General features: G+C 45.1%; 2 protein-coding genes across 2 annotated transcripts in view; one reads left to right on the forward strand and one right to left on the reverse strand.

Annotated features, from left to right (window-relative positions):
• Hgsnat (Heparan-alpha-glucosaminide N-acetyltransferase) overlaps nucleotides 1-7,518 on the reverse strand; it is a gene marked incomplete in the record, with an annotated part of 126,907 nt that extends 119,389 nt beyond the window's left edge. Inside the window, 1 exon segment of the mRNA XM_077650670.1 lies at nucleotides 7,300-7,518. Coding sequence (XP_077506796.1) covers nucleotides 7,300-7,398 — 99 coding nt within the window.
• A 183-nt stretch (nucleotides 7,519-7,701) lies between these two features.
• LOC144116012 (uncharacterized) overlaps nucleotides 7,702-18,823 on the forward strand; it is a 51,546-nt gene continuing 40,424 nt past the window's right edge. Inside the window, exons 1-3 of the mRNA XM_077650671.1 lie at nucleotides 7,702-7,853; nucleotides 12,093-12,309; nucleotides 16,449-16,614. Of these exons, the coding sequence (XP_077506797.1) occupies nucleotides 12,136-12,309; nucleotides 16,449-16,614 (340 nt within the window). The 5' untranslated portion in view covers nucleotides 7,702-7,853; nucleotides 12,093-12,135. The remainder of the gene's footprint in view (nucleotides 7,854-12,092; nucleotides 12,310-16,448; nucleotides 16,615-18,823) is intronic.

Raw genomic sequence — 18,823 nt, forward strand, 5'->3', positions numbered from 1 at the left:
GATTGGCGTTATCAGAGAGATAATGAAACAATGAAATGAATGCCTTAAAAGCACACTGCTCCCTTTAGCTGAGATATGGTGCTGAACTGGCCATGCAAGAGGCGGAAATATTGTTGCACTCAAGTCTGCAAAAAGTACAATTAAATGAAGTAGCAACTCTGCCAGCATAAGCAACCAGTTCTACAGAGCTTAAATTGCTTGGCCTGCATTTAGATATTTGCTCATGTACAAATGAACTGTGCTGAAATGTGTTTCTTCTACCCAGTAAGCCTAGGCTATCGGCAATCTGTCATGAACTTGGGCACGGCAGGTAATAAATGAGAAATACAGTATGAATTGGTTTGGTTTTGTGGGGTTTAACATACCAAAGTGACTCAGGTTACGAGGCACGCTGTCTGTAGTGGAGAGCTCCGGATAATTTCGACCACCTGGGGTTCTTTAACGTGAACTGACACGAGCCTCTAGTGTTTCACCTCCATCAAAATGTGACCACCATGGCCAGGACTGAGCCTGTCTCTCGGGTCAGCAGCTGAGCACCATAACCATCAAGCCACCAGGGTGGGGACGAAATGCAGTAAGGCTGGCCGAGACTTAGGAGGAGTGGTGAGCACAGAAACTCTGCAGGGATGGCTGGCATAACACAGGCTTAGCTGGAAGCCAGTGGGACAGGCCTGGTAATGCAAATGACTTAGCTAAGCTGTAGATGGTAAAACCCTGTGCACCATCCATTTTTATCTAGAAAGATGCTTGTGTTCTGCTGCTATGTTTATTTTTGTTCCTCAGGCTAAAATGAATTCCACACCATCCTTGGTCTGCTTGAAGCCCTCATGAGGTATCAGTAGAAGAACAGCATAATGGGCACCACTGTCCACAATCCTGTTTTCAGCTCTCCTGCACTTTATAATCTGTCGCACTTAAAGAAGGGCACTGAAGACAAATCAGAAGTTGACCGATTGCTGCATTCTAATCACAGAGATGCTGCATTCACTGAAAATGCAGCTTTTGCAAGCTAGAAAAGCTAAAAAAATGAAATGCACGCATTGTCAGCAAACTGCGGTGACGTCCACATGGTTTTGCGTGGATCTCCCGAGGCTAGACTACACAGCCATTCACTTGCAAACGATGCTCACAGAGCCCCTTCCAATCTTGGCATCACAAGTGTAAACCAAGTAGGGAGGAAAAAAGGAAACATGCCATCTTCAAATCCAATATTCTTGCCAACAAGTGGATTTTCTGCTGCCGAACAAACATGAATATGGCCAGAAAGAGCCCCACAATCAATGCCTACTATTAAGAAAAAAAAAACTGGATCGGGATTTCCTAAGCATGGATGCTGCATGCTTGAACTTTAAGCAGGAACGCTTTCAGGCCTCACTTCTAGTTATTTCATTTAAACATCATGCCCACAATCATCCATTCACCCCAGCTCTGTGCCAGCACTAGTGCAAGTTTTTCATATACCTCAACGTGAAAACTAAAAATGTTCGATTTGTGCCCAATGTTTAATGCCGCTTAAAAAGGAAAGGGATTGTCACACCACTTTCCTCAAAAATTTAGAAAGCTGCAGTTGCATGTAATTCAGTGCACTGGCAGTTAATCAAAAGCCCTTTGACACACAAAAATGGTCACACATCGGCAGAAGAGAGCCTATGCTGTTATTACTGTGCCTTAGGAACTCAAGAAGCACTTTGTGAATGACCAGTTTGCCCACATGCAGACAATCTGTGATCTCAGTAACACAACAGTAGAGTGGGTTTAACTTGATGTGGTAGTCAAATAGGTTCATGGATAGAAAAAATATTTCATGCTGCCAGCTCGCTGTCACTGATTAACTCTTTCCTTACCCTGCCTATTCAAACTGTTCAATATGAATGATGACACGAAATGGCCCATTCTGCGTGACCCCATGTGGACAAGTAAAGCCACACAGTATGTTGAAAAAGAAGTGCACTTGCACTTTGGTATCGGATTCGTTTTTTTTCATCAACCGTATTGGGAAATATTGTCAAACTTCTCGTGAAACCTGTCAACGCGGAGCGATCATGGCACCCATGGTAGCCTCTTCATTTCGCACTAACCCTGCTCAGCAATGGCGGTGTTCTCGCAATTCCTCAGGATCGAGACATAGACTTTTGTAGTAGCAAGCAACAGCTTTCTGTGAAGAGATGAAGTCCATTCATCTGATTTTAGCTCGAACAGAGATGATTGCTATGCCCAGCCTGCACCAGCAACAGGTGATATCTAACTTTCGTTTCCACCATTGCCAAGGAGATTTACTGCTTTCCAAGCCTCCCTAAAGGTCCTAGGCATATTCTGAATGATCCCGTGCCGTCACCAGTGCAGTGGATAGAGTTTTCTCCAAGATGGCTCAGAGTCGACCATGGTACTACACTGTGGAGAAGCCGAAAGTGCTTCATTCATGCAATAATTACTATTTGTTTTTTTTTTACTGATCAGAAAGTTAAGCATGAAGAGTTCTGTACCTATCTGTATATCCTAGATTCTTGATTCTCCCATTTTCTGAGTAAATGTATTTAATATTTTAGCAACCTTTTGTGTGAGCCCCTCCAATTTTGCAAATCAAAGATTTTTTTCCTTCGTCACCAATACACATCCTGCTTTTTTTCTCTGTGTCATTAAACAAAGAGCTCTATTAGCTACACTATGATCTGCTGCAATAAGGCATCATTTTAAAATTTGGGAGTGAATAAATTTTTTACGCACATCCCCCTGAAATTGGCCGTTTTCCTCCTGCGGTCAGGAAAGAGTTAAATACACTTACAATTCTTTTTTGATTGCAGCAAAGCTACTACATCCAGCCAAGTGTCACACATCATACCCTAGAAAGGTACTAAGGAAGAGGTTCAGATAACGGAAGCACCAAAAATGTTTGTTGTTTACCATTCTACAGAAAGAGAATAAGGTGGTTACAAGAATCAACAGAAATTTGTGCGACATGTTCAAATCTGAAGTTGGGCTAGTTGCTATGACGATAGCATATTTTTTTAAAAACAACTGGCTATCAACTAATGTCACTTTCCTCTGATGAAAGAGTTGGCGTTTTTTAAGAAATGAGAATACAGAAGAAAAAAAGAAATAGGGAACCGAAAACAGATAACAAGGAAGACCAAAAGAAGAAAACAAATAAAACAGAGATTAAAAGAAGGCAGAGTGAAGTGTTGCTTGTGCACCGGGCTTCACACACTATGACTACACGAGTTTCACATTTCATTCTTGTGCTTGCACTCCAATACCATTTTAGCACTCTAGTGCGACGAAATGGCCACGCTTGTTCCAATAACAAGACTGCTGCCTTAAGAAGTTTGTCATGAGTAGTGGTGTTCCTCTAGCTACTCACACAGACGAATGCCCATTTGCCTGACATGTTTTCCTGACTGAACACACGAACTAAAAGAGACATGTGAAGAGGAAGGAGTGTGTTCCATTTTCTTGGCACCCGATAAACTGGGGTGCCCGAGTACTGCGTCAAGAAAACATGCCAGAAGCAACTTCCTGAAAATCATTTCGAAATGTCCATGGTCGCACAGCGTAGGAAGCTGCAGTCATTAGATAAAACAATTAAAACCACCAGTAAAAATTAGAAAACATAAGGCAGTGTTATGCCATCAGGCTGGCAGATTTATTTATCCTCCCTTCTTCAAGCTTCTCAGCTGTTTTGCAAGCAAACGTGAAAAATGATTCTACAAACACTGCACATCCAACTATTCAAAACTGGCTTGAACAAAAGGATGAAGTGGTTGCTGCCATACACTTGGTTTATTGGGTTTGACGTCCCAAAATGACTCAGGCTATGAGAGACGCCGTAGTGAACGGCTCCGGAAATTTCGACCACCTAGGGTTCTTCAACGAGCACTGACATCGCACAGTACACGGGCCTCTAGAATTTTGCCTCCATCGAAATTCGACCGCCGCGGCCGGGAGCGAACCCGCGTCTTTCAGGTCAGCAGCCGAGCGCCATAACCACTGCGCCACCGCGGCGGGCCTGCTGCCATACACTCTAGACTAGTCAGTAATATTTATTTCAGCAAGAAGCTCACATGCACACATTACCAAACAATACAAAACACTAAGTCACAGCCAAAGGTAAACATTTACAGGAAACAAACCAGCAATTTTAGGTTATTTTATTTTTTTACTGCAAACACTGCAGTAAACAAGCCTGTAAGTGGAACTAGAGTACACTAGTCTAGTGGTTGGAAAACAGACACAAGAGAGGTACATGGACAATCATAGACAGAAGGACACAGACTAGTGTTTTTTCACTTGTGACTGCCTATGCACCCCTGTTCTGTTATGCAGTTGTGAGCCAACCTACCCAAAAACAAGTTCTGTTCTGATTTAGTGTTCAGCCAGAACTCACCTTGCACAGTTAGTGTGCCAAGAGCAAAATGAGCAGCTTACTCACCCAAACTGTACAGGCATTTGATAAAAACAAGGCAAAACTACAGTTTTGCTGAAGCTCTCCAGTTTAGTTGCTTTAAAAACAGAGAAGAGAGGGAGACCTGAACGGGACAGTTTTTGATGCAAAAAGTGACACCTGTGGCGACTGTTGTCTTTTATGGGGTACAACATACATAACGCCCACTGTGTTTGGGTAAAGCACCACTTTTTTCCAATTTGTGCATCTCGAATAAAGCTTCACAAGAACTGCTTCAAATCTGAATTCCACCTGAAAAATTCTTTCTCAGAATGCAGTTTCCTTTTGCAAACCTCCAAAATGAAGTACATTTAGTAACCAACAGCAATCCTGGTTCTTATAAGAAAGGACTCTAGAGAGATTTGTGGAGACTTTACCATCATCACCCGTCTAACTTTTAGACCCTGTTATGTAAAGCAAGGCTTTACTCTCCATGGTGATACACTGCCCATTAAAAGAAAATCCCAGAACATGTGGCGGTCCCAGTTAAACCACATATTTTTAAAAACTTTTTTATAAAAAAAAAAATGGGGTTCAGCATGTTTTTCAACACAAAATTTCTCACTTAAATCCACCCTTGAGAACATAGGTTTCTGCCTACTTTGCCAACGCTTCTCTTATGTCATTGGCATTCTGAATGGCCACTTTGATATTAAAAGGATGTCTTCACAGGTATGTGCATGTTACGGCCCAGATATAGAATGGGCAAATAAATGCTTGCAGTCACTTCTAAAGTGCCGGAGGGCAGTGTACTTGGGCCTTTATTATTTCTACTGTTCTTGGCATAGAGGTTTGTTTGTTTGCTTGCTATACCGTGAGTCCGGGACACTGTATGTTCTAATCACCAGATTGACATAAATATCTCTCTAACATCCTTGCATGGTGCCAGAAATGGGACATGGCCCTAAACAAAGAAAAAACAAACTTTCTTTGTGTGACACAAAAAAGTACGTTTGATCGCAGGACAGTCATCATTACATGAAGTCTCCAGCTTTAAATACCTAGCTAGGTATAACATTAACTAAGAATCTCTCCTGGAATTCACATGTGGAAAATATCTGCTCGTTTGCCTTTTGTAAACTATGCTCTTTACGGAATAAACATTAAAAAGTCCTTGCTCAGGTTAAACTACTCGCCTACAACTCATTAATCAGGCCTCCTAAGCTCAAATATGCATGCGTGGTGTGGGATCCATATACTAAAACCAATATTAAGAAAGCTGAAAGAATACAAAGTAAAGCCATAAGATAATTATTTATGCAATTATGAGCCAACCTACCCAAAAATTTTTACCATTCGATTCTCCGCCTGAGCTAATGGAATCTAATAGAATCCAACCCCTTGAGGCAAGAAGAAAACATATTTGATGAGAATTTCTTTCCTTGCTCATAAATAACAAATTGGTGCTTGATTCTGCACCCTACACTTATCATTTCTAGCCACACGCATTGCACGTCACAGTCATCCCGGTTCACTTACCCGGTACTTTGATCGAACTGACACATTTAAATTTTCCTTTTTCCCGCATACCATAAGCGAGTGGAATTCACCGACATAATGACAGCGCATAGTGATTAAATCTGCAAGCTATCTATTTAAGTTGTTAATTTTACTTATTGCCCTTGGATCTGTAATAAGCACTTCTGTATTTGTTCTGCTTAGATCTGTAACATGATATGGAGTATAAAATAAATAAAAATTAATAAAATAACCAGCACATATGTCGGATCAATTTTATTTGCAGCATACTAAAGACTATTTTTATGCAGAATGCACCATGTAGCACTTAAACCGAAATCCTTGAAACCGATTTCATTTTTGGCATATGTGCTTACATGTCATTGGTAAAAGTGTAGTCTGTTTATTGGGGCATGGACTGCAGTCTACCAAAGACCTAGCAAATGAGTACAATAAATACACGATGACAAAGGTACTGCATACGACTCTGGAGCAGAGTAACAAATGGCTCTCATAGTCAGTAACTGCGAAAAGTGGTCACATAGTGCGTCACATGTGGCTTTTCGCTACTGATTATGAGGACTACTCCCGCACATGCTGCGGCAGTCAGCGCGAACCCATAACAATAACCACGCATTCTTGCAAACAATACGGCAAAAAAACAAACGCTGAACAGGTGCGGGGTTATGACATTCTTTGCCAACCATGTGCGGCAGCGTTAAACGACTGTACGGCGTGGTCAACCATATCATTGCTGAGAAAAATTAACAGCGACTGCTGTCATATATGCTTTATTTCTGTGACAATTCTGCGCTGCAGTTCTCGGAAACGCCGGGCATTTTTTTTTTACAACATATAAATGGGCACAAGAAAACATTTATTACTTGTAACCACACACACGTAACCTCCAGTTTTGCGTGGTGTATCGCCTGGGACCCATGGGAGGTACCACGAACAGCTGTCGCCGAGTAATATGTGTACGACCAGCGCTGCTGGGTCGTCAAGGCCTGACGTTTGGGCCCTGGAAGGAAGCGGTAGGGTTGCGGCCTGGAACCCCAGACACACCACTGCTCTCGCAGGTAGTACAGCAGGAAAGTGATTCATTAACGTTCGCAACACGAGCAGAAAAGGGCACTCGGACGTTTTCAGGTGCGTTCCCCGACTCCGCTGTCCTGAGTCACGGTGGTTCTTGGCCGTCTTAAAAACTGTTGCGAAACACTGCATCGGGCCCCCAGCGGAAGAAAGAGAAGTTTCGAAGACACAACTGGACACAGCAGTTGCCATCAGTTTTCAAAAGCGTTTTCGGAGCTCCCAATGTTTTCTTGTTTACTGGTTACAGCGGCCTCACAGGCAAACCTGTAATCGCTTTCACGGCCGCAAAAAGCGCGATTGATGAAACTCACCCCGTAGCATTCCGACGTCTGCGCGTAGACATCAAGGCGTTGTGGGTAAGCAGAATTAACGGTGAGGCACGCCTGATTGACTTGGAGCTGGTCGCACATGTTTCAAGCTGCGCGCGGCTGTTGGCCGTCGGAGAAAGCGGCGTCAACTGGCGCAGGGAGTCGGGCCCGCGGCTCTCGCGCGCGGCAGCGGCGGCAGGTCACCTGACGAAACAGCTCGGGCATGTGACCGTTTGGCGTGCCATTTGGCGTGCGTGCGACGGTCGCGTCTGACAGGAACACTTTCAAAGCTTAAATTTTGTGTTGAAATTAAAGAAAAAGTTCTTCTGATGACAGATTCAGCGTGAAAAAATTATTCTCGCGCATTTCGGGATATCTTTTCTTCTTTTGTTATGACGTCACGAAGCCAGGGCGGCCGGGGCCCAGGTATTGTTCTCGCGTATCAGTCGAACGAGCTTGCCGCGAAAAGCGTTCACGTGCAGCGTTCTGGTGGCGTCAGTTTACAGCCTGGGAGAATAGAATCCAGCGAGGAACGATCTCTGTTTCCTCGCAAGTCCGTAAGTTGCTGCTGCTTAAGTCTGTGGGGGTTAATTCGTATTATGTCTGCAGAGAGGCGTTTGAATTTCCGGCCACGGCTTCATTCTCGAAGAGGCGCGTAGGATTGGTTCATTAACGTGGCTTGCGTCCGTCTGTTCCTAATTGCGTCTACTATGTTTATATTTTGTTCCGCATTCAAGTCAGAATCTTAGCGAAACCTGGTCGTGGTCCACATGTCATGTCAGTTCGGCAACCGTCGATCATAAGAGCGCTGTCCTTCTGCTTAAAAGCGATAAGAGCATCAGCGTGTACTACGTGCTGATAGCGTTCGTAAGAACGCGGCTTGCTCTCTTCGTCTGTGAAACGTGCGCCAGTGTAGGCTTGGTTGCTTGTTCGCCGAAAAGCTGAGCTGTGTCGGCTTCCGCCGCTCTTACGACTGCGCGGGGTGTTGCCTCGCGCTGTGGCCGTGTCATGTTACGCTGGTGCGATTACTACGCTGTTGCGTGCACAGTGGATCCCGCGATGAGGGGTGCACGGGCGCCCTCAGAGACGCCCGTGGACTCGTCGTCTGATGTTCAGTCAGTGGGTAGCAGCCGGGCCGTGTGGTGGTATAGAGTCGATCACACTTGTCTAGAGCGCTCGAGAGATGCCGTCCGCGGGAAATAAGGCGACATTCTAAAGCAGATATTGACTTTCACTGATGATGCTTGCGCTGGAAAGCAGCCGAATAGACAAGTGAACCGCGCAGGCATCAACGCCTTAACGCTAGCAAAGCAGTTGCGAAAATATTTCACTTCATTCGCTCCGCAGCACACCGCCCAAGCACTCTGGACAAGTGTGATCGACTCTGCTTTCTGTCGAAAACGGCGCGCAGGTTATCGGATTCTCGTTGAACGACTGCGCCTTGCCGTGAAGGCGCGCTTTCCCTCAAAGTGGCGCCATTCATTTACTGCGTGGCCTCTCGCAGTTCAAAGTCTGATGTTTGCCGAATTTTTTTACGTGGAACAAAAGACGGGTTTCGAGCGCGTCATTTTCTGGCAGTAGAAAGAAAAAAAAAACGGATAGGGTGGCTTCGCCTAACGTCATTGAAACCTCTCGTACTTGTGGAAGGTGGGCACGCGCTCTTGCTACATGTAATGTAACAGTGGCACTTATCAGCTCTAGGAGAAATTAGCTTATTCAAACCATTTGATGCATGTGGCTCCTGCAAGAGGGCAAGTATGTATTGGAGCTCCATTGGTGTTACTATTTGAACTAATTACACTAACACACGCACTGTGTCTGGAAGGTGCAAAGCCCCATCTGGTGCAAAACCACCAGGCTTTCTGAAACAGCTTTGCAGGTCATGGGTGTAAGCCTTGTTACTGGTGTGACCAGGCTGAGATATGATTTTCGAGACAGAATTAGTAGATTATCAAGTAATCAGCATTTGTATTGAAAACATGGGTGTGCCAACTCAAAATATGGCATACAGTGTGTGTGTAGAGGTCTTGTAGTCACAAATTTCCACCCACACTACATGCACTGGTCTGGCTCAGATGAGTTTGTGGAAGGCAACTTTACTCCTCAGTACAAATGTGTTGCCACAGAACTGCCTTTTCAGCATCCCTCTGTTACAAAAATCTGTGAGCGGAACCAAAGAAGAACTGGAAATAGAATGTTGCAGTCCATGCATCGACCAGCATTCTACACCAAGGTCAGCATGTAGAAGGAGTTCCTAGAGTGCACGGCTGTCCTCATTCCAACCAGTCCAAAAAGAAACATATCAGTGCAACATAAAAACTGCTTTTCTATTGCTGTCTTATCCATAGGGATCAAATAAGAGGAAAGAGTTCATAAGGCTGTGATTTCGGCCAGTTGGTAGTGAACCATTTTGAAAAGCAGTGCATGAAGACGGGACATACGAAAACAGAGGCAGCACAAGGGCAGACCCACAACTGAATTTTTTATTCAAAGGAAGCGTCCTAATGAGCTTTCCTTTCCAGAAAAAACAACAAACACCCAAATGTTAAAATGAAGAAAACCAATGCTAGTCTCATCATACAACATCTCATCATCTAGGCTCATCAACATCTTTAGTCTCATCATACAACGGGGTGGTGCAAGCGCGCTCAGTGGTTAGGGCATAAATGTCCATCTAAGAGGGCACTTAATTCCCGCTCCAATGATTCTTCATGCAACCTTGCCTGTCATTGGAGGAAAGGCACATGCACTCCTCTTTTTCCTAACACCATCATCTTCGGCAAAGGTAATGACCAGCTAACATGTGAAATTTTCGAAGCCCTCCATATTCACGATAACACAGACAGTTGCATTAATGATCCATCAATTGCACTCAGTGATATCTTAGAAAAGACATCTATCATGTGTGCTTGCACCACGGCGTTGTGGTGTGTTTTTCACTGTCATGTATAATGACTAGCATTGGTTTTCTTTGTTTTAGCATTTGGGTGTTGTGTTTTTTTCTGGAAAGGAAAGCTTATTAGGACTGTTTCTACAAATAAAAAATTCAGTTGTGAGTCAGCGCTTGTGTTGTGTCTATGTTTTCATGTCATGTTTTTCCGCGCTGTTTCTCATGATAAAAGTGCGCTTTTGAAAGTATTCTAGAATGTTGATGTTGTATAGTAAGGAATGAACTTACTGAATGGTACTTGCTGATTATTACGCACACACCCCAAAAACATTTAGCTAACAGAATTGTTAGTGTTATTCAGTTGCAGCACGGTAAGGAAGCACTGTTGTGGAATGAGGTGCAAGTAAGAATTGCTAAGGGCTTTGGGGAGGAGGTGGATGTGTCGTATACTTGTTACCCCATGCCATCATATAGCAGTGAAATCTGCCTGTAAAGGGATACAGAGAGTAAGCATGGTCAGTGGTGGAGTCTGATTCAAGCAAAAGACGAACTCAAAGGAAGCAGCAGGTGGGACAGGATGCATGTCCTGTCTGCCTCTTCACCAGTGCTCGTCTTTCATGCTTTTCCCATTTGTTTTTCATTGAAGCTGTGGATCAGCGAACCCCCAGCACCGAGACCTGCTTAAGTGCATGTTTATTTCTAACCTCTTTTGACCTCCAGTTTTGGGTGCTGTGTTTATGCCTTGAGGGTATTCACCGACTGGCTGAACCTGTCATGGTTCTCAGTGTGGGGATATGTTTGCATTGTCGAGAGTGTGCTTGTGTTGCAGGCCATTTTTGTTTTAAATTGTTAATGTGCTTGGTGTATTTCGGCTTAAGGCTCGGTTGTGGTCTCCACTCACTAGTCGAAATGGGGCGACTCATAGCGACTACTTAGTGGTATACTGAGTGCTGCGTCAATCACAGAAAATCTGAAAAAATTCTGTCACCCTAACGGCATGCTTGTTCGGGCTAAAATTTTGCATAGAGGCTGCATTTGATGGTCAGTTTTGTTTTACACTACATTTAGGTGGCGTACTTGCCTTATTTGGTCAGAATGATTCGGAAATGCCCATCGTCTGCGGTCACTGCGAACCGAATATGAAAAACTTTCGCAGCAATGGTACCCGTGGAGTCATCTCGCACCCACCGGAGAAATGAGCCCTCTACTGAGGAGACAGCGGTGGGGGAACTGCGCAGTTGATTTAAAAAAGGGCTTGTTCTCCGGTGTGCGCGATATTGTGCCACGGGTACCATTGCTGCAAAAGTCTTTCGGTTTTGGCTCGCCGTCGCCGCAGATGATGGGCAATTCTGACTGAATCAGGCAGGTACACCACCTAAATGTAGTGTAAAGCAAAACTGACCATCGAATGCAACCTCTGTGCAAAATTTGAGCCAAAATAAACACGTGGTTAGGCTGAGATAATTTTTTTCTACTTTCCCTGATTGATGCAACAGTCAGTATATGTGCAAACGTTGCTGGAATGAAAGGGCATAAAGTTAGTCTTTGAACAATCAACTTTAAGAAGCGGTACGGCAGTGTGGTATAAGTGGGGGGGTTGTTGCGAAGCCATTAACTTTCACAAGTTTTTTTTTTTGTGACGGTAAGCAGTTGATGTCTGTGTGCTTGTTAAAAAGACTGACCATAATGTTTCCACATTCAGCACCTACGGCAGCCTTTGTACCATATTTTCTTGTGTACCACGCAGCATTTTTTTAATGGTCAGATGAATTTGCAGTGGTGTGCATTCCGTTTCCTTACTGGTTTCAAGAAATGGTCGGAAATATTGGAGTTGCATTGCAGTTTCATTGATTGGGCAGCTGCATCACTTCATGCAGTAGTTGATGCTGATGTGATTTCCTTTCAGTTTTCAGCAGAAGCAAGGTGGCCTTGCTGCTGCCGGCTTGCAGATGCCGAGACGTTTCACGGGCAAGCTTTTTCACTTCCTTTTCACGCACCTGGAGCTGGGGACGTTTGGCGAGCGGCTCCGTTGGCTTGATCGAGAGCAAGGAATTTTCCAGCTTCTGTGGAAGCATGGCAATGGCACCTCCAGAACACCTGCAGAGGATGTTGCCCTTTTTATGGTACTTTTCCAGCCAGTGTAGTAGAAGCACATTGAAACCATTGCTTCTCTTTTGAGGAGTCATGGTTTCAGTGCATTCTGCGACATTGTTGTCTGCCTCTTTGAGGAGTAGTAGCAATTCACAAGTGTGTTACTTTACAGTCAACAGTGTGGAGAGAGAGAGAGAGAGAGAAACAACTTTATTGATTCGAGCTCGACGTCTGCTTAGACGCCGTTGATGGGAGTGGTTCCCTCTTCACGGGACCCATATGCTTCCCTAGCCGTGGAAGATCAACAGTGTGGAGTTTGGTTTGAATGGCGCCTTAGGAGACTGCATGGCTGCTTGCATTTGTGGTCGTTCTTTGCGCAGTGCCACATTTTCCTGCCAATACCAGGCTTTTATTTCAATCACTTCTGCACTGCCATCGTGTTAATCGATGCGCCACGGGCACAGTTTTCCCTGTGGTTAATGCTGGGAACCTCCTTTCTGAATGGCTTCTGTTGTCCATGTGGCTTGACATCCCACATGGGCATATTGAAGGCTTTCAGATACACTGCAGCTTTGGCTCAACTGCGAGGTGCAAAGCGAGCGTGATTGTGTGTGAAGTTGCAGGGTACGGGCTGTTGCGGCCCCATTTCGAAGGAAGCGAAATGTAAAAGCACCCGTGTGGTGTGAGATGTCAGCGCACATTAAAGAACCCCCGATGCATAATAGGGAACCACTTGAAGGATTAATCCCTCAGTTTTCACCTTTCAGATAAACTGCAGCTTTGGCTCAACTGCGAGGTGCAAAGCGAGCGTGATTGTGTGTGAAGTTGCAAGGTACAGGCTGTTGCGGCCCCATTTCGATGGAAGCGAAATGTAAAAGCACCCGTGTGGTGTGAGATGTCAGCGCACATTAAAGAACCCCCGATGCGTAATAGGGAACCCCTTGAAGGATTAATCCCTCAAAGTTTTCATCAATGGCTCAAGCTGTTGAAGTGGTGCTTAGCAACAATACGAAGCTGGAAAAGTGTGTGCTCCTACCAAAATGCCCAAAAATCTGTACATTCATTTCTTTCTGCATGGTCTCCAGCAGTGCAGCTTTCTCAGAGGCGTGACATTTCTGGAACATTTGCTAATGGAGTCAGAGCTGCTTTGACTGCAGTTGCCTATCAGCTGTGCTGGAAAGCAGAGACAAAAAGTTTGGTTCTCATTCCAGTAAGCAAAAACATATTTCCAGGCATAGTTTTTGTTTTAGTAATAATTTTATTAGCACATATAATTTTGTTTTTGGGTCTAGCATGGCTTCAGTTTGAAGCAGTGGCTTGCAAAAGTGCTTTCTGTGCCCGTGTTGCAAATGGTGTGGCGGCACCACTGCATTTTTCACTGCAGCTGGGCACTCGAGGTCTGTTGGCCCCTCAAGGGATTGAAGTTAGAGTGCAACACAACTGATTCAAGGCATTGCACAGAGGCTAAGCCTGCACCTGTAAATAGGTGGAGGGTGTTCTAGTCAAAGGCACACTGTGGGTAATACCCCTCAGTAAAAATCTCATTCTTTGGCTGCTTCTGGCTATACCGATGCTTGTCCGGCAGCTAGAGATGCATTTATTGCTGAGAGAATTTGATTTAAAATTTGTTTCACTACTCGATCGAAACTCGTGACATTAAGACCAAAAAAGGACTTCGTGATCACTGTGTGAAAGTGAATGGCGGTGTAGCCTAGCTTTAGGGATCCGCACACGCACTGCAGGTTGCTTATGGAAATGGTCGATGGTAGCAGTACCTGTACCGTAGATTCTTGTTAACACAAACCCTGTTAAGATGAATTCTTGAATAAGGTGAACAAGATGAGAACATATGGTTTCCACTTAGGGCGAATTATTTCACATTTCCTTCGGTTAAGACGAACTTTCAAGGTGTTCGTGACCCACGGCAACTCCTCGCAACAGTACTCGTCGAGCATCGGCAAGGCAATCTCGAGGCAGGCTAGAGAAAAAATTTGACGGAATGCTTCCATGGCAAAAAAATGTGCCCGCACAGGAGAGGTTCTGTGCTTCCACTCACCTTTGCAAGGTAGCATCCCCGTGCTTTTACAAGAAGTTGCGGGAAAGCGCTCTTGCGGGTGTGGGTAGGTAAGGCATGGCACCAGTCTGAGCGTGACGCGGTGATCTGACATGATCAGGCCTTGGTGTCACCCACGCATCGTGTGCCACGCGTTGTCTCCGGCAGATGAAAAGGCATTTAGAGGTTGAGCGCATCTGCTAGTCAGTTTGACATGGAAGCTGAGTTTTAAACTGACGTGGTATTTACAGCATGGATTTTCACTGCACAGAAATCTGAAATGGCCACGTATTGGCACTGAGTTTGTGTCTCCTGTGGCGGGTGGGCAGATGTGAGGCGCGCCTGCTCACAGCACCTACTTACAAGTAGTGGTCAATGAGGAAGGGAGAGAACTGAAGAAGAGAAACTAAACCAGTGCCATTTTCAAGTAGGATGTGAGATTTTTCATGCCCTTACTCCTCGGTGCTCTTGATATTCAGTAAAACCTCGGTGATATGATTTTTAAAATTTGTGGAAAAAAACTTATTATCCAGGAAAATGTATGATCCAAACCAGCTGATTTTGAGAAATGTAGCTGTTGAATGAGGTACAAAGACATTTATTGACAATTTCGCTTTACAAAAATGTCTGTCAGCATTTCTTGGTGAAAGTTCTGAACAAGTCCTTTTCTAGTGCTTGCAGAATTCAGTCTGTGTCGGCGCTATTTTAAGCGTGGAAGAGACTTTGTAATGCATCCGGTTCATCGACAGCAATGACAAAGTAACCAAAATCTCTTCTTTATTTACGGGTGCTTCGCCCCTCAGCACTTATGTACTGCAGAAAAGCCACTGCGGCAGCTTATTGTTGCACCATTTCTGGTTTTTAAGCTGTACTCCCCAGATCTAACCCGCTTGTATATAACCACATCGCTGTAGTTCGCAGAGGCTTTGCTCCCTTGCCCTGAGAAGAAACCTAAGCTTTTTTTCTCTCCGTGTCGCGTCCCTGAAAAACCTCTCTTAAGTGCTAGCGTGTCGTTTTTATATTTGTTGTTGTTAGTGATGGTGGTGCTTCGCCTCGTTGCATCTAGGCAGTGCAGAGAAGCCACCATGGCGGGTGATTGCTCTCGCATTTCAGCTTTTCTTGTCGCATGCCCTCATGTTCGACTCATTTGTATGTTTGCACATGTGTGTTAAGTCAGTAAGCATATTATGTGGCCGCAATTTGTCGAAATTTTAAATGCAGTAGCTGGGAAATCATGTTATCTGGGAATGTATTAACTGGGAGAAATATAGTGTGAATCCTTTAAGGGACATTTTTAATATCTGCAATTTTGAGCGTACAAACCGGGAACATATAAATGAGGTTTTACTGGATATAATCACCATTTTGCCTTTATCTTATCACTAGCATATTTTCATTGTCCCTTCAGGTTCATCTTAAAGGGAATCTACTTTGATTCTTTTACCTTTCTTAACCTACCAAAGCTCCGCTTTCAGTCAAATTAGCCTCTTTGTTAGAATGTGGTAGCCTGTCTTTACATGCCACCTTTAATTTGCCATCGGTGTTCCTCTAAGAACCTTGATTAAAAGTTTCGGTGAGCATCATTCTCCAGCATCTCAGAAGGGTAATGCTTATAGTAGTTACTGTGGCTTGAATTTTCTTCCTTGTTGCCTTGATGGTTTGGTTTACGGGGGTTTAACGTCCCAAAGCGTCTCGGGCTATGAGGGACGCCGTAGTGAAGGGCTCCGGAAATTTCGACCGCCGGGGGTCTTGAGATGGTGCAGAAAAAAAGTGCTCTGCTGCCACTAATGTTCGAAGACACATGCCACGAAGTGCTAGGTTCATATGAGAATCCAAGGCGATAGCACATTTGGGACCATTGGGGAAAAAAAGGGCATGTCAATGGCAAATGCATGCCAGTGGCTTGTGGTGACAGCTTGAAGGTAAATGTGCGATGCTTTCTTGTGTGGAATACAGGTGAGCCGTGGCAGGTGTCGCACATTAATGCTTGCAAGTGTGCATCCTGCCGACCTTAGTTGCAATGGGGCAGTCTGCTGTTGAGAGGGCAAGGGAAGCAGTGCATGCAATTCCATCCTGTTTGCTCTGCCATGTATTTTGAAGCACATCACCTTCCTGCAGGCCTGGCATCAGGAGAAGAAGCGACGGAAGCCATGTGACGGCACAGAAGCAAAGCAGAGGTTTCGTGCAGCGACGAACAAAATGCGACTAGAAGTGGTGAAGAGCTGGCGAGGCATTACACCCGAAAAGAATTTCCAGTACCGGCGGTTTCCCAAAGACGACTTAGGTAGTGGTTTTTGCTAACATACACGTTCAATCAGTATTTTGCCAAGAAAAAATTTTTGCAAGAAGGAAGTAGTGGTGAAGAGCTTGCCTGCCGTAGGTCCGACATTTTATCTTTACTACAGTTCGTTCAGTGCATTGTAGTCTTGTGTTGAAAAAAAGGGGATTGTCATTTTTTTTTTCTTCCTTGTGCGTATTCACTTGTGTGTGATCGTGCCGTTAAGTTATTGATGCTGTGATGTCCCCTTATTTTTATCTAACAGCAGCTGTTACAAACACCTAGGTCATTGTGCCCATGTGGTTATTTTCTGAAATGTGCACAGTGCCTTCAGTGACCACAAAGCTGTCACTAGCAATTTGGGAGAGTTTTACTCCAATCTTGCAGTCCCCGCAGGGGGGCGTCTGCCCCCAAGGGATGATGGTGAATAGTGCATCACCACAGACCCGAGCACCCCGCCTAGCCGTGCGTGGCATCGCCGTGTTCGAGGAAAAGGGGATCCTGGTGGTTGATCTGATGCCGAGCGTTTGGACCTTTAAAGGGGCCCCAAAACACATTTTCAGTGCATTGTTTTGCCTATTGGTTGCATAGAATGAGTTAGTGATGTTATTAGCATCGGTCGTACCGCGCATACCGTGGTTTTTAATATTTTAATTAGCTCGCAAAAACCAATTCGTGGCGCTGACGGTGTCACCATACAGTGGCGGTTTTTAGCAGCGGATATGACATCACTTTGCGCGAGCTTGATGATTGGGTTAATAACTAGAAATACATTTTGTCTAGTTTTTGTGTTTTATATTACATTAACAAAACCTGCTTGTTTGCCCTGGATAAAAGCACTGTAAATCAAGTAAAACAAAAACACGCCACCAGAGGCACTGGCTACTTTTTGCATCCGAGGACTTTGCGCCTCCCTGTAAACATCCTACGACCTAGCACTAAACACTTATGTCTACTCTCTATGTATCTGAGAGCGGCTTTGCGGAATCGATCTGATCGAGCCATTGCACTCTATAGGCATTCGTTTCGGTCCCAAGGAAGGATGCATTCGTTCTACATTTAGCAGGCAGTGCGCATCATAAGTTTGTGGAGAATCACCGGGCGGTGGCGCCAGATGGCGCCACATTCCCGTCAACAGTGCGGCATGCTCCTTGCTCGCCGTGGCCAACCAGTGCGCTAGGAGCGATGGTTGGCGGTAAGCAGTAGCGGTACGCGCTATGCTAAATGTGTCTGATATCTTGCGCAGGCTGTCACACCGTCGCAGTATCTCGCGCTCGAGTTTGGATTCATAAGTAAGGGAACGTCACTGATCAGTGTTCCCTTCTGCGCCGTCGACGTGACAGTGAAGCATCGCTGGGTCAGCTGGGCGTTCACATCGTAGTTGTAACCATGCAAACAGCGCTATCAGCCTTGGCATGAACGAGTTACAGAGAACAGGCAACCATGGAGTGCAAACTTCCGCCACGTGCTCAGATAGGCTGTTTTGATTGGTCGCCCTGAGTGTCGTCATTGGGAGAGTGAAATGGGAATGGGAAGCTGCACGAAAATCGAGGACAGCATTTTGTTTGCTTGTATTTTGAAATTTCTTCATTGAATAACTCCCGTTCCTATGCATCGATTCTCGTAATTCTTTTTGCGTCAGCATCTGTGTGACATAAAGAATCCATCTGAATCGTAACCAGCATCCGTTCAAGCGGTGTTTCGCAGCCCCTTTAAGGCCCCTCGGCGTAGGCAACACACTACTTTGTCCCCAGCTTCTTGTAGACGGCACCTCCGGCCTGACCCGACCGGGGGAAATCGGCAGTTGCCTTTTCCTATCCTCCTCCCCGTCTTTTGCTTTCCTTTCTTCTTTCTCACAACTATCCTGTCTCCTACTCACTTCTTGGTTTTTCCTTTTCTCCTGGCGGCGAGGGTTAACCTTGTGTGACCAACTACCCTGAATTGCGTCATATTTGGTTATAGTTGAGGTGTACAGCTGGCGTGAGCAGGATTTGCTTTCAAGTTCCCGTCCTGTCCCCTTGATGGACTCCGTGGTGGGTGGCTGGCACCATGACCGAAGAACTAAATTTTTTTTATGGCTCCCCTCCTTTCAAAACCAGATCGCTCTCTCAAGAGAGCGCGGAACGAAGAGAGGGCGGAACGAAGAGCGAAGAGAGGGCGGAACGAAGCAGCAGATTTTTTTGCCAAAAAGAAACCAACATTCACCAAGTTTCAC

This window comes from Amblyomma americanum, chromosome 1 (assembly GCF_052857255.1).
Source record: "Amblyomma americanum isolate KBUSLIRL-KWMA chromosome 1, ASM5285725v1, whole genome shotgun sequence".
Lineage (NCBI taxonomy): Eukaryota > Metazoa > Arthropoda > Arachnida > Ixodida > Ixodidae > Amblyomma > Amblyomma americanum.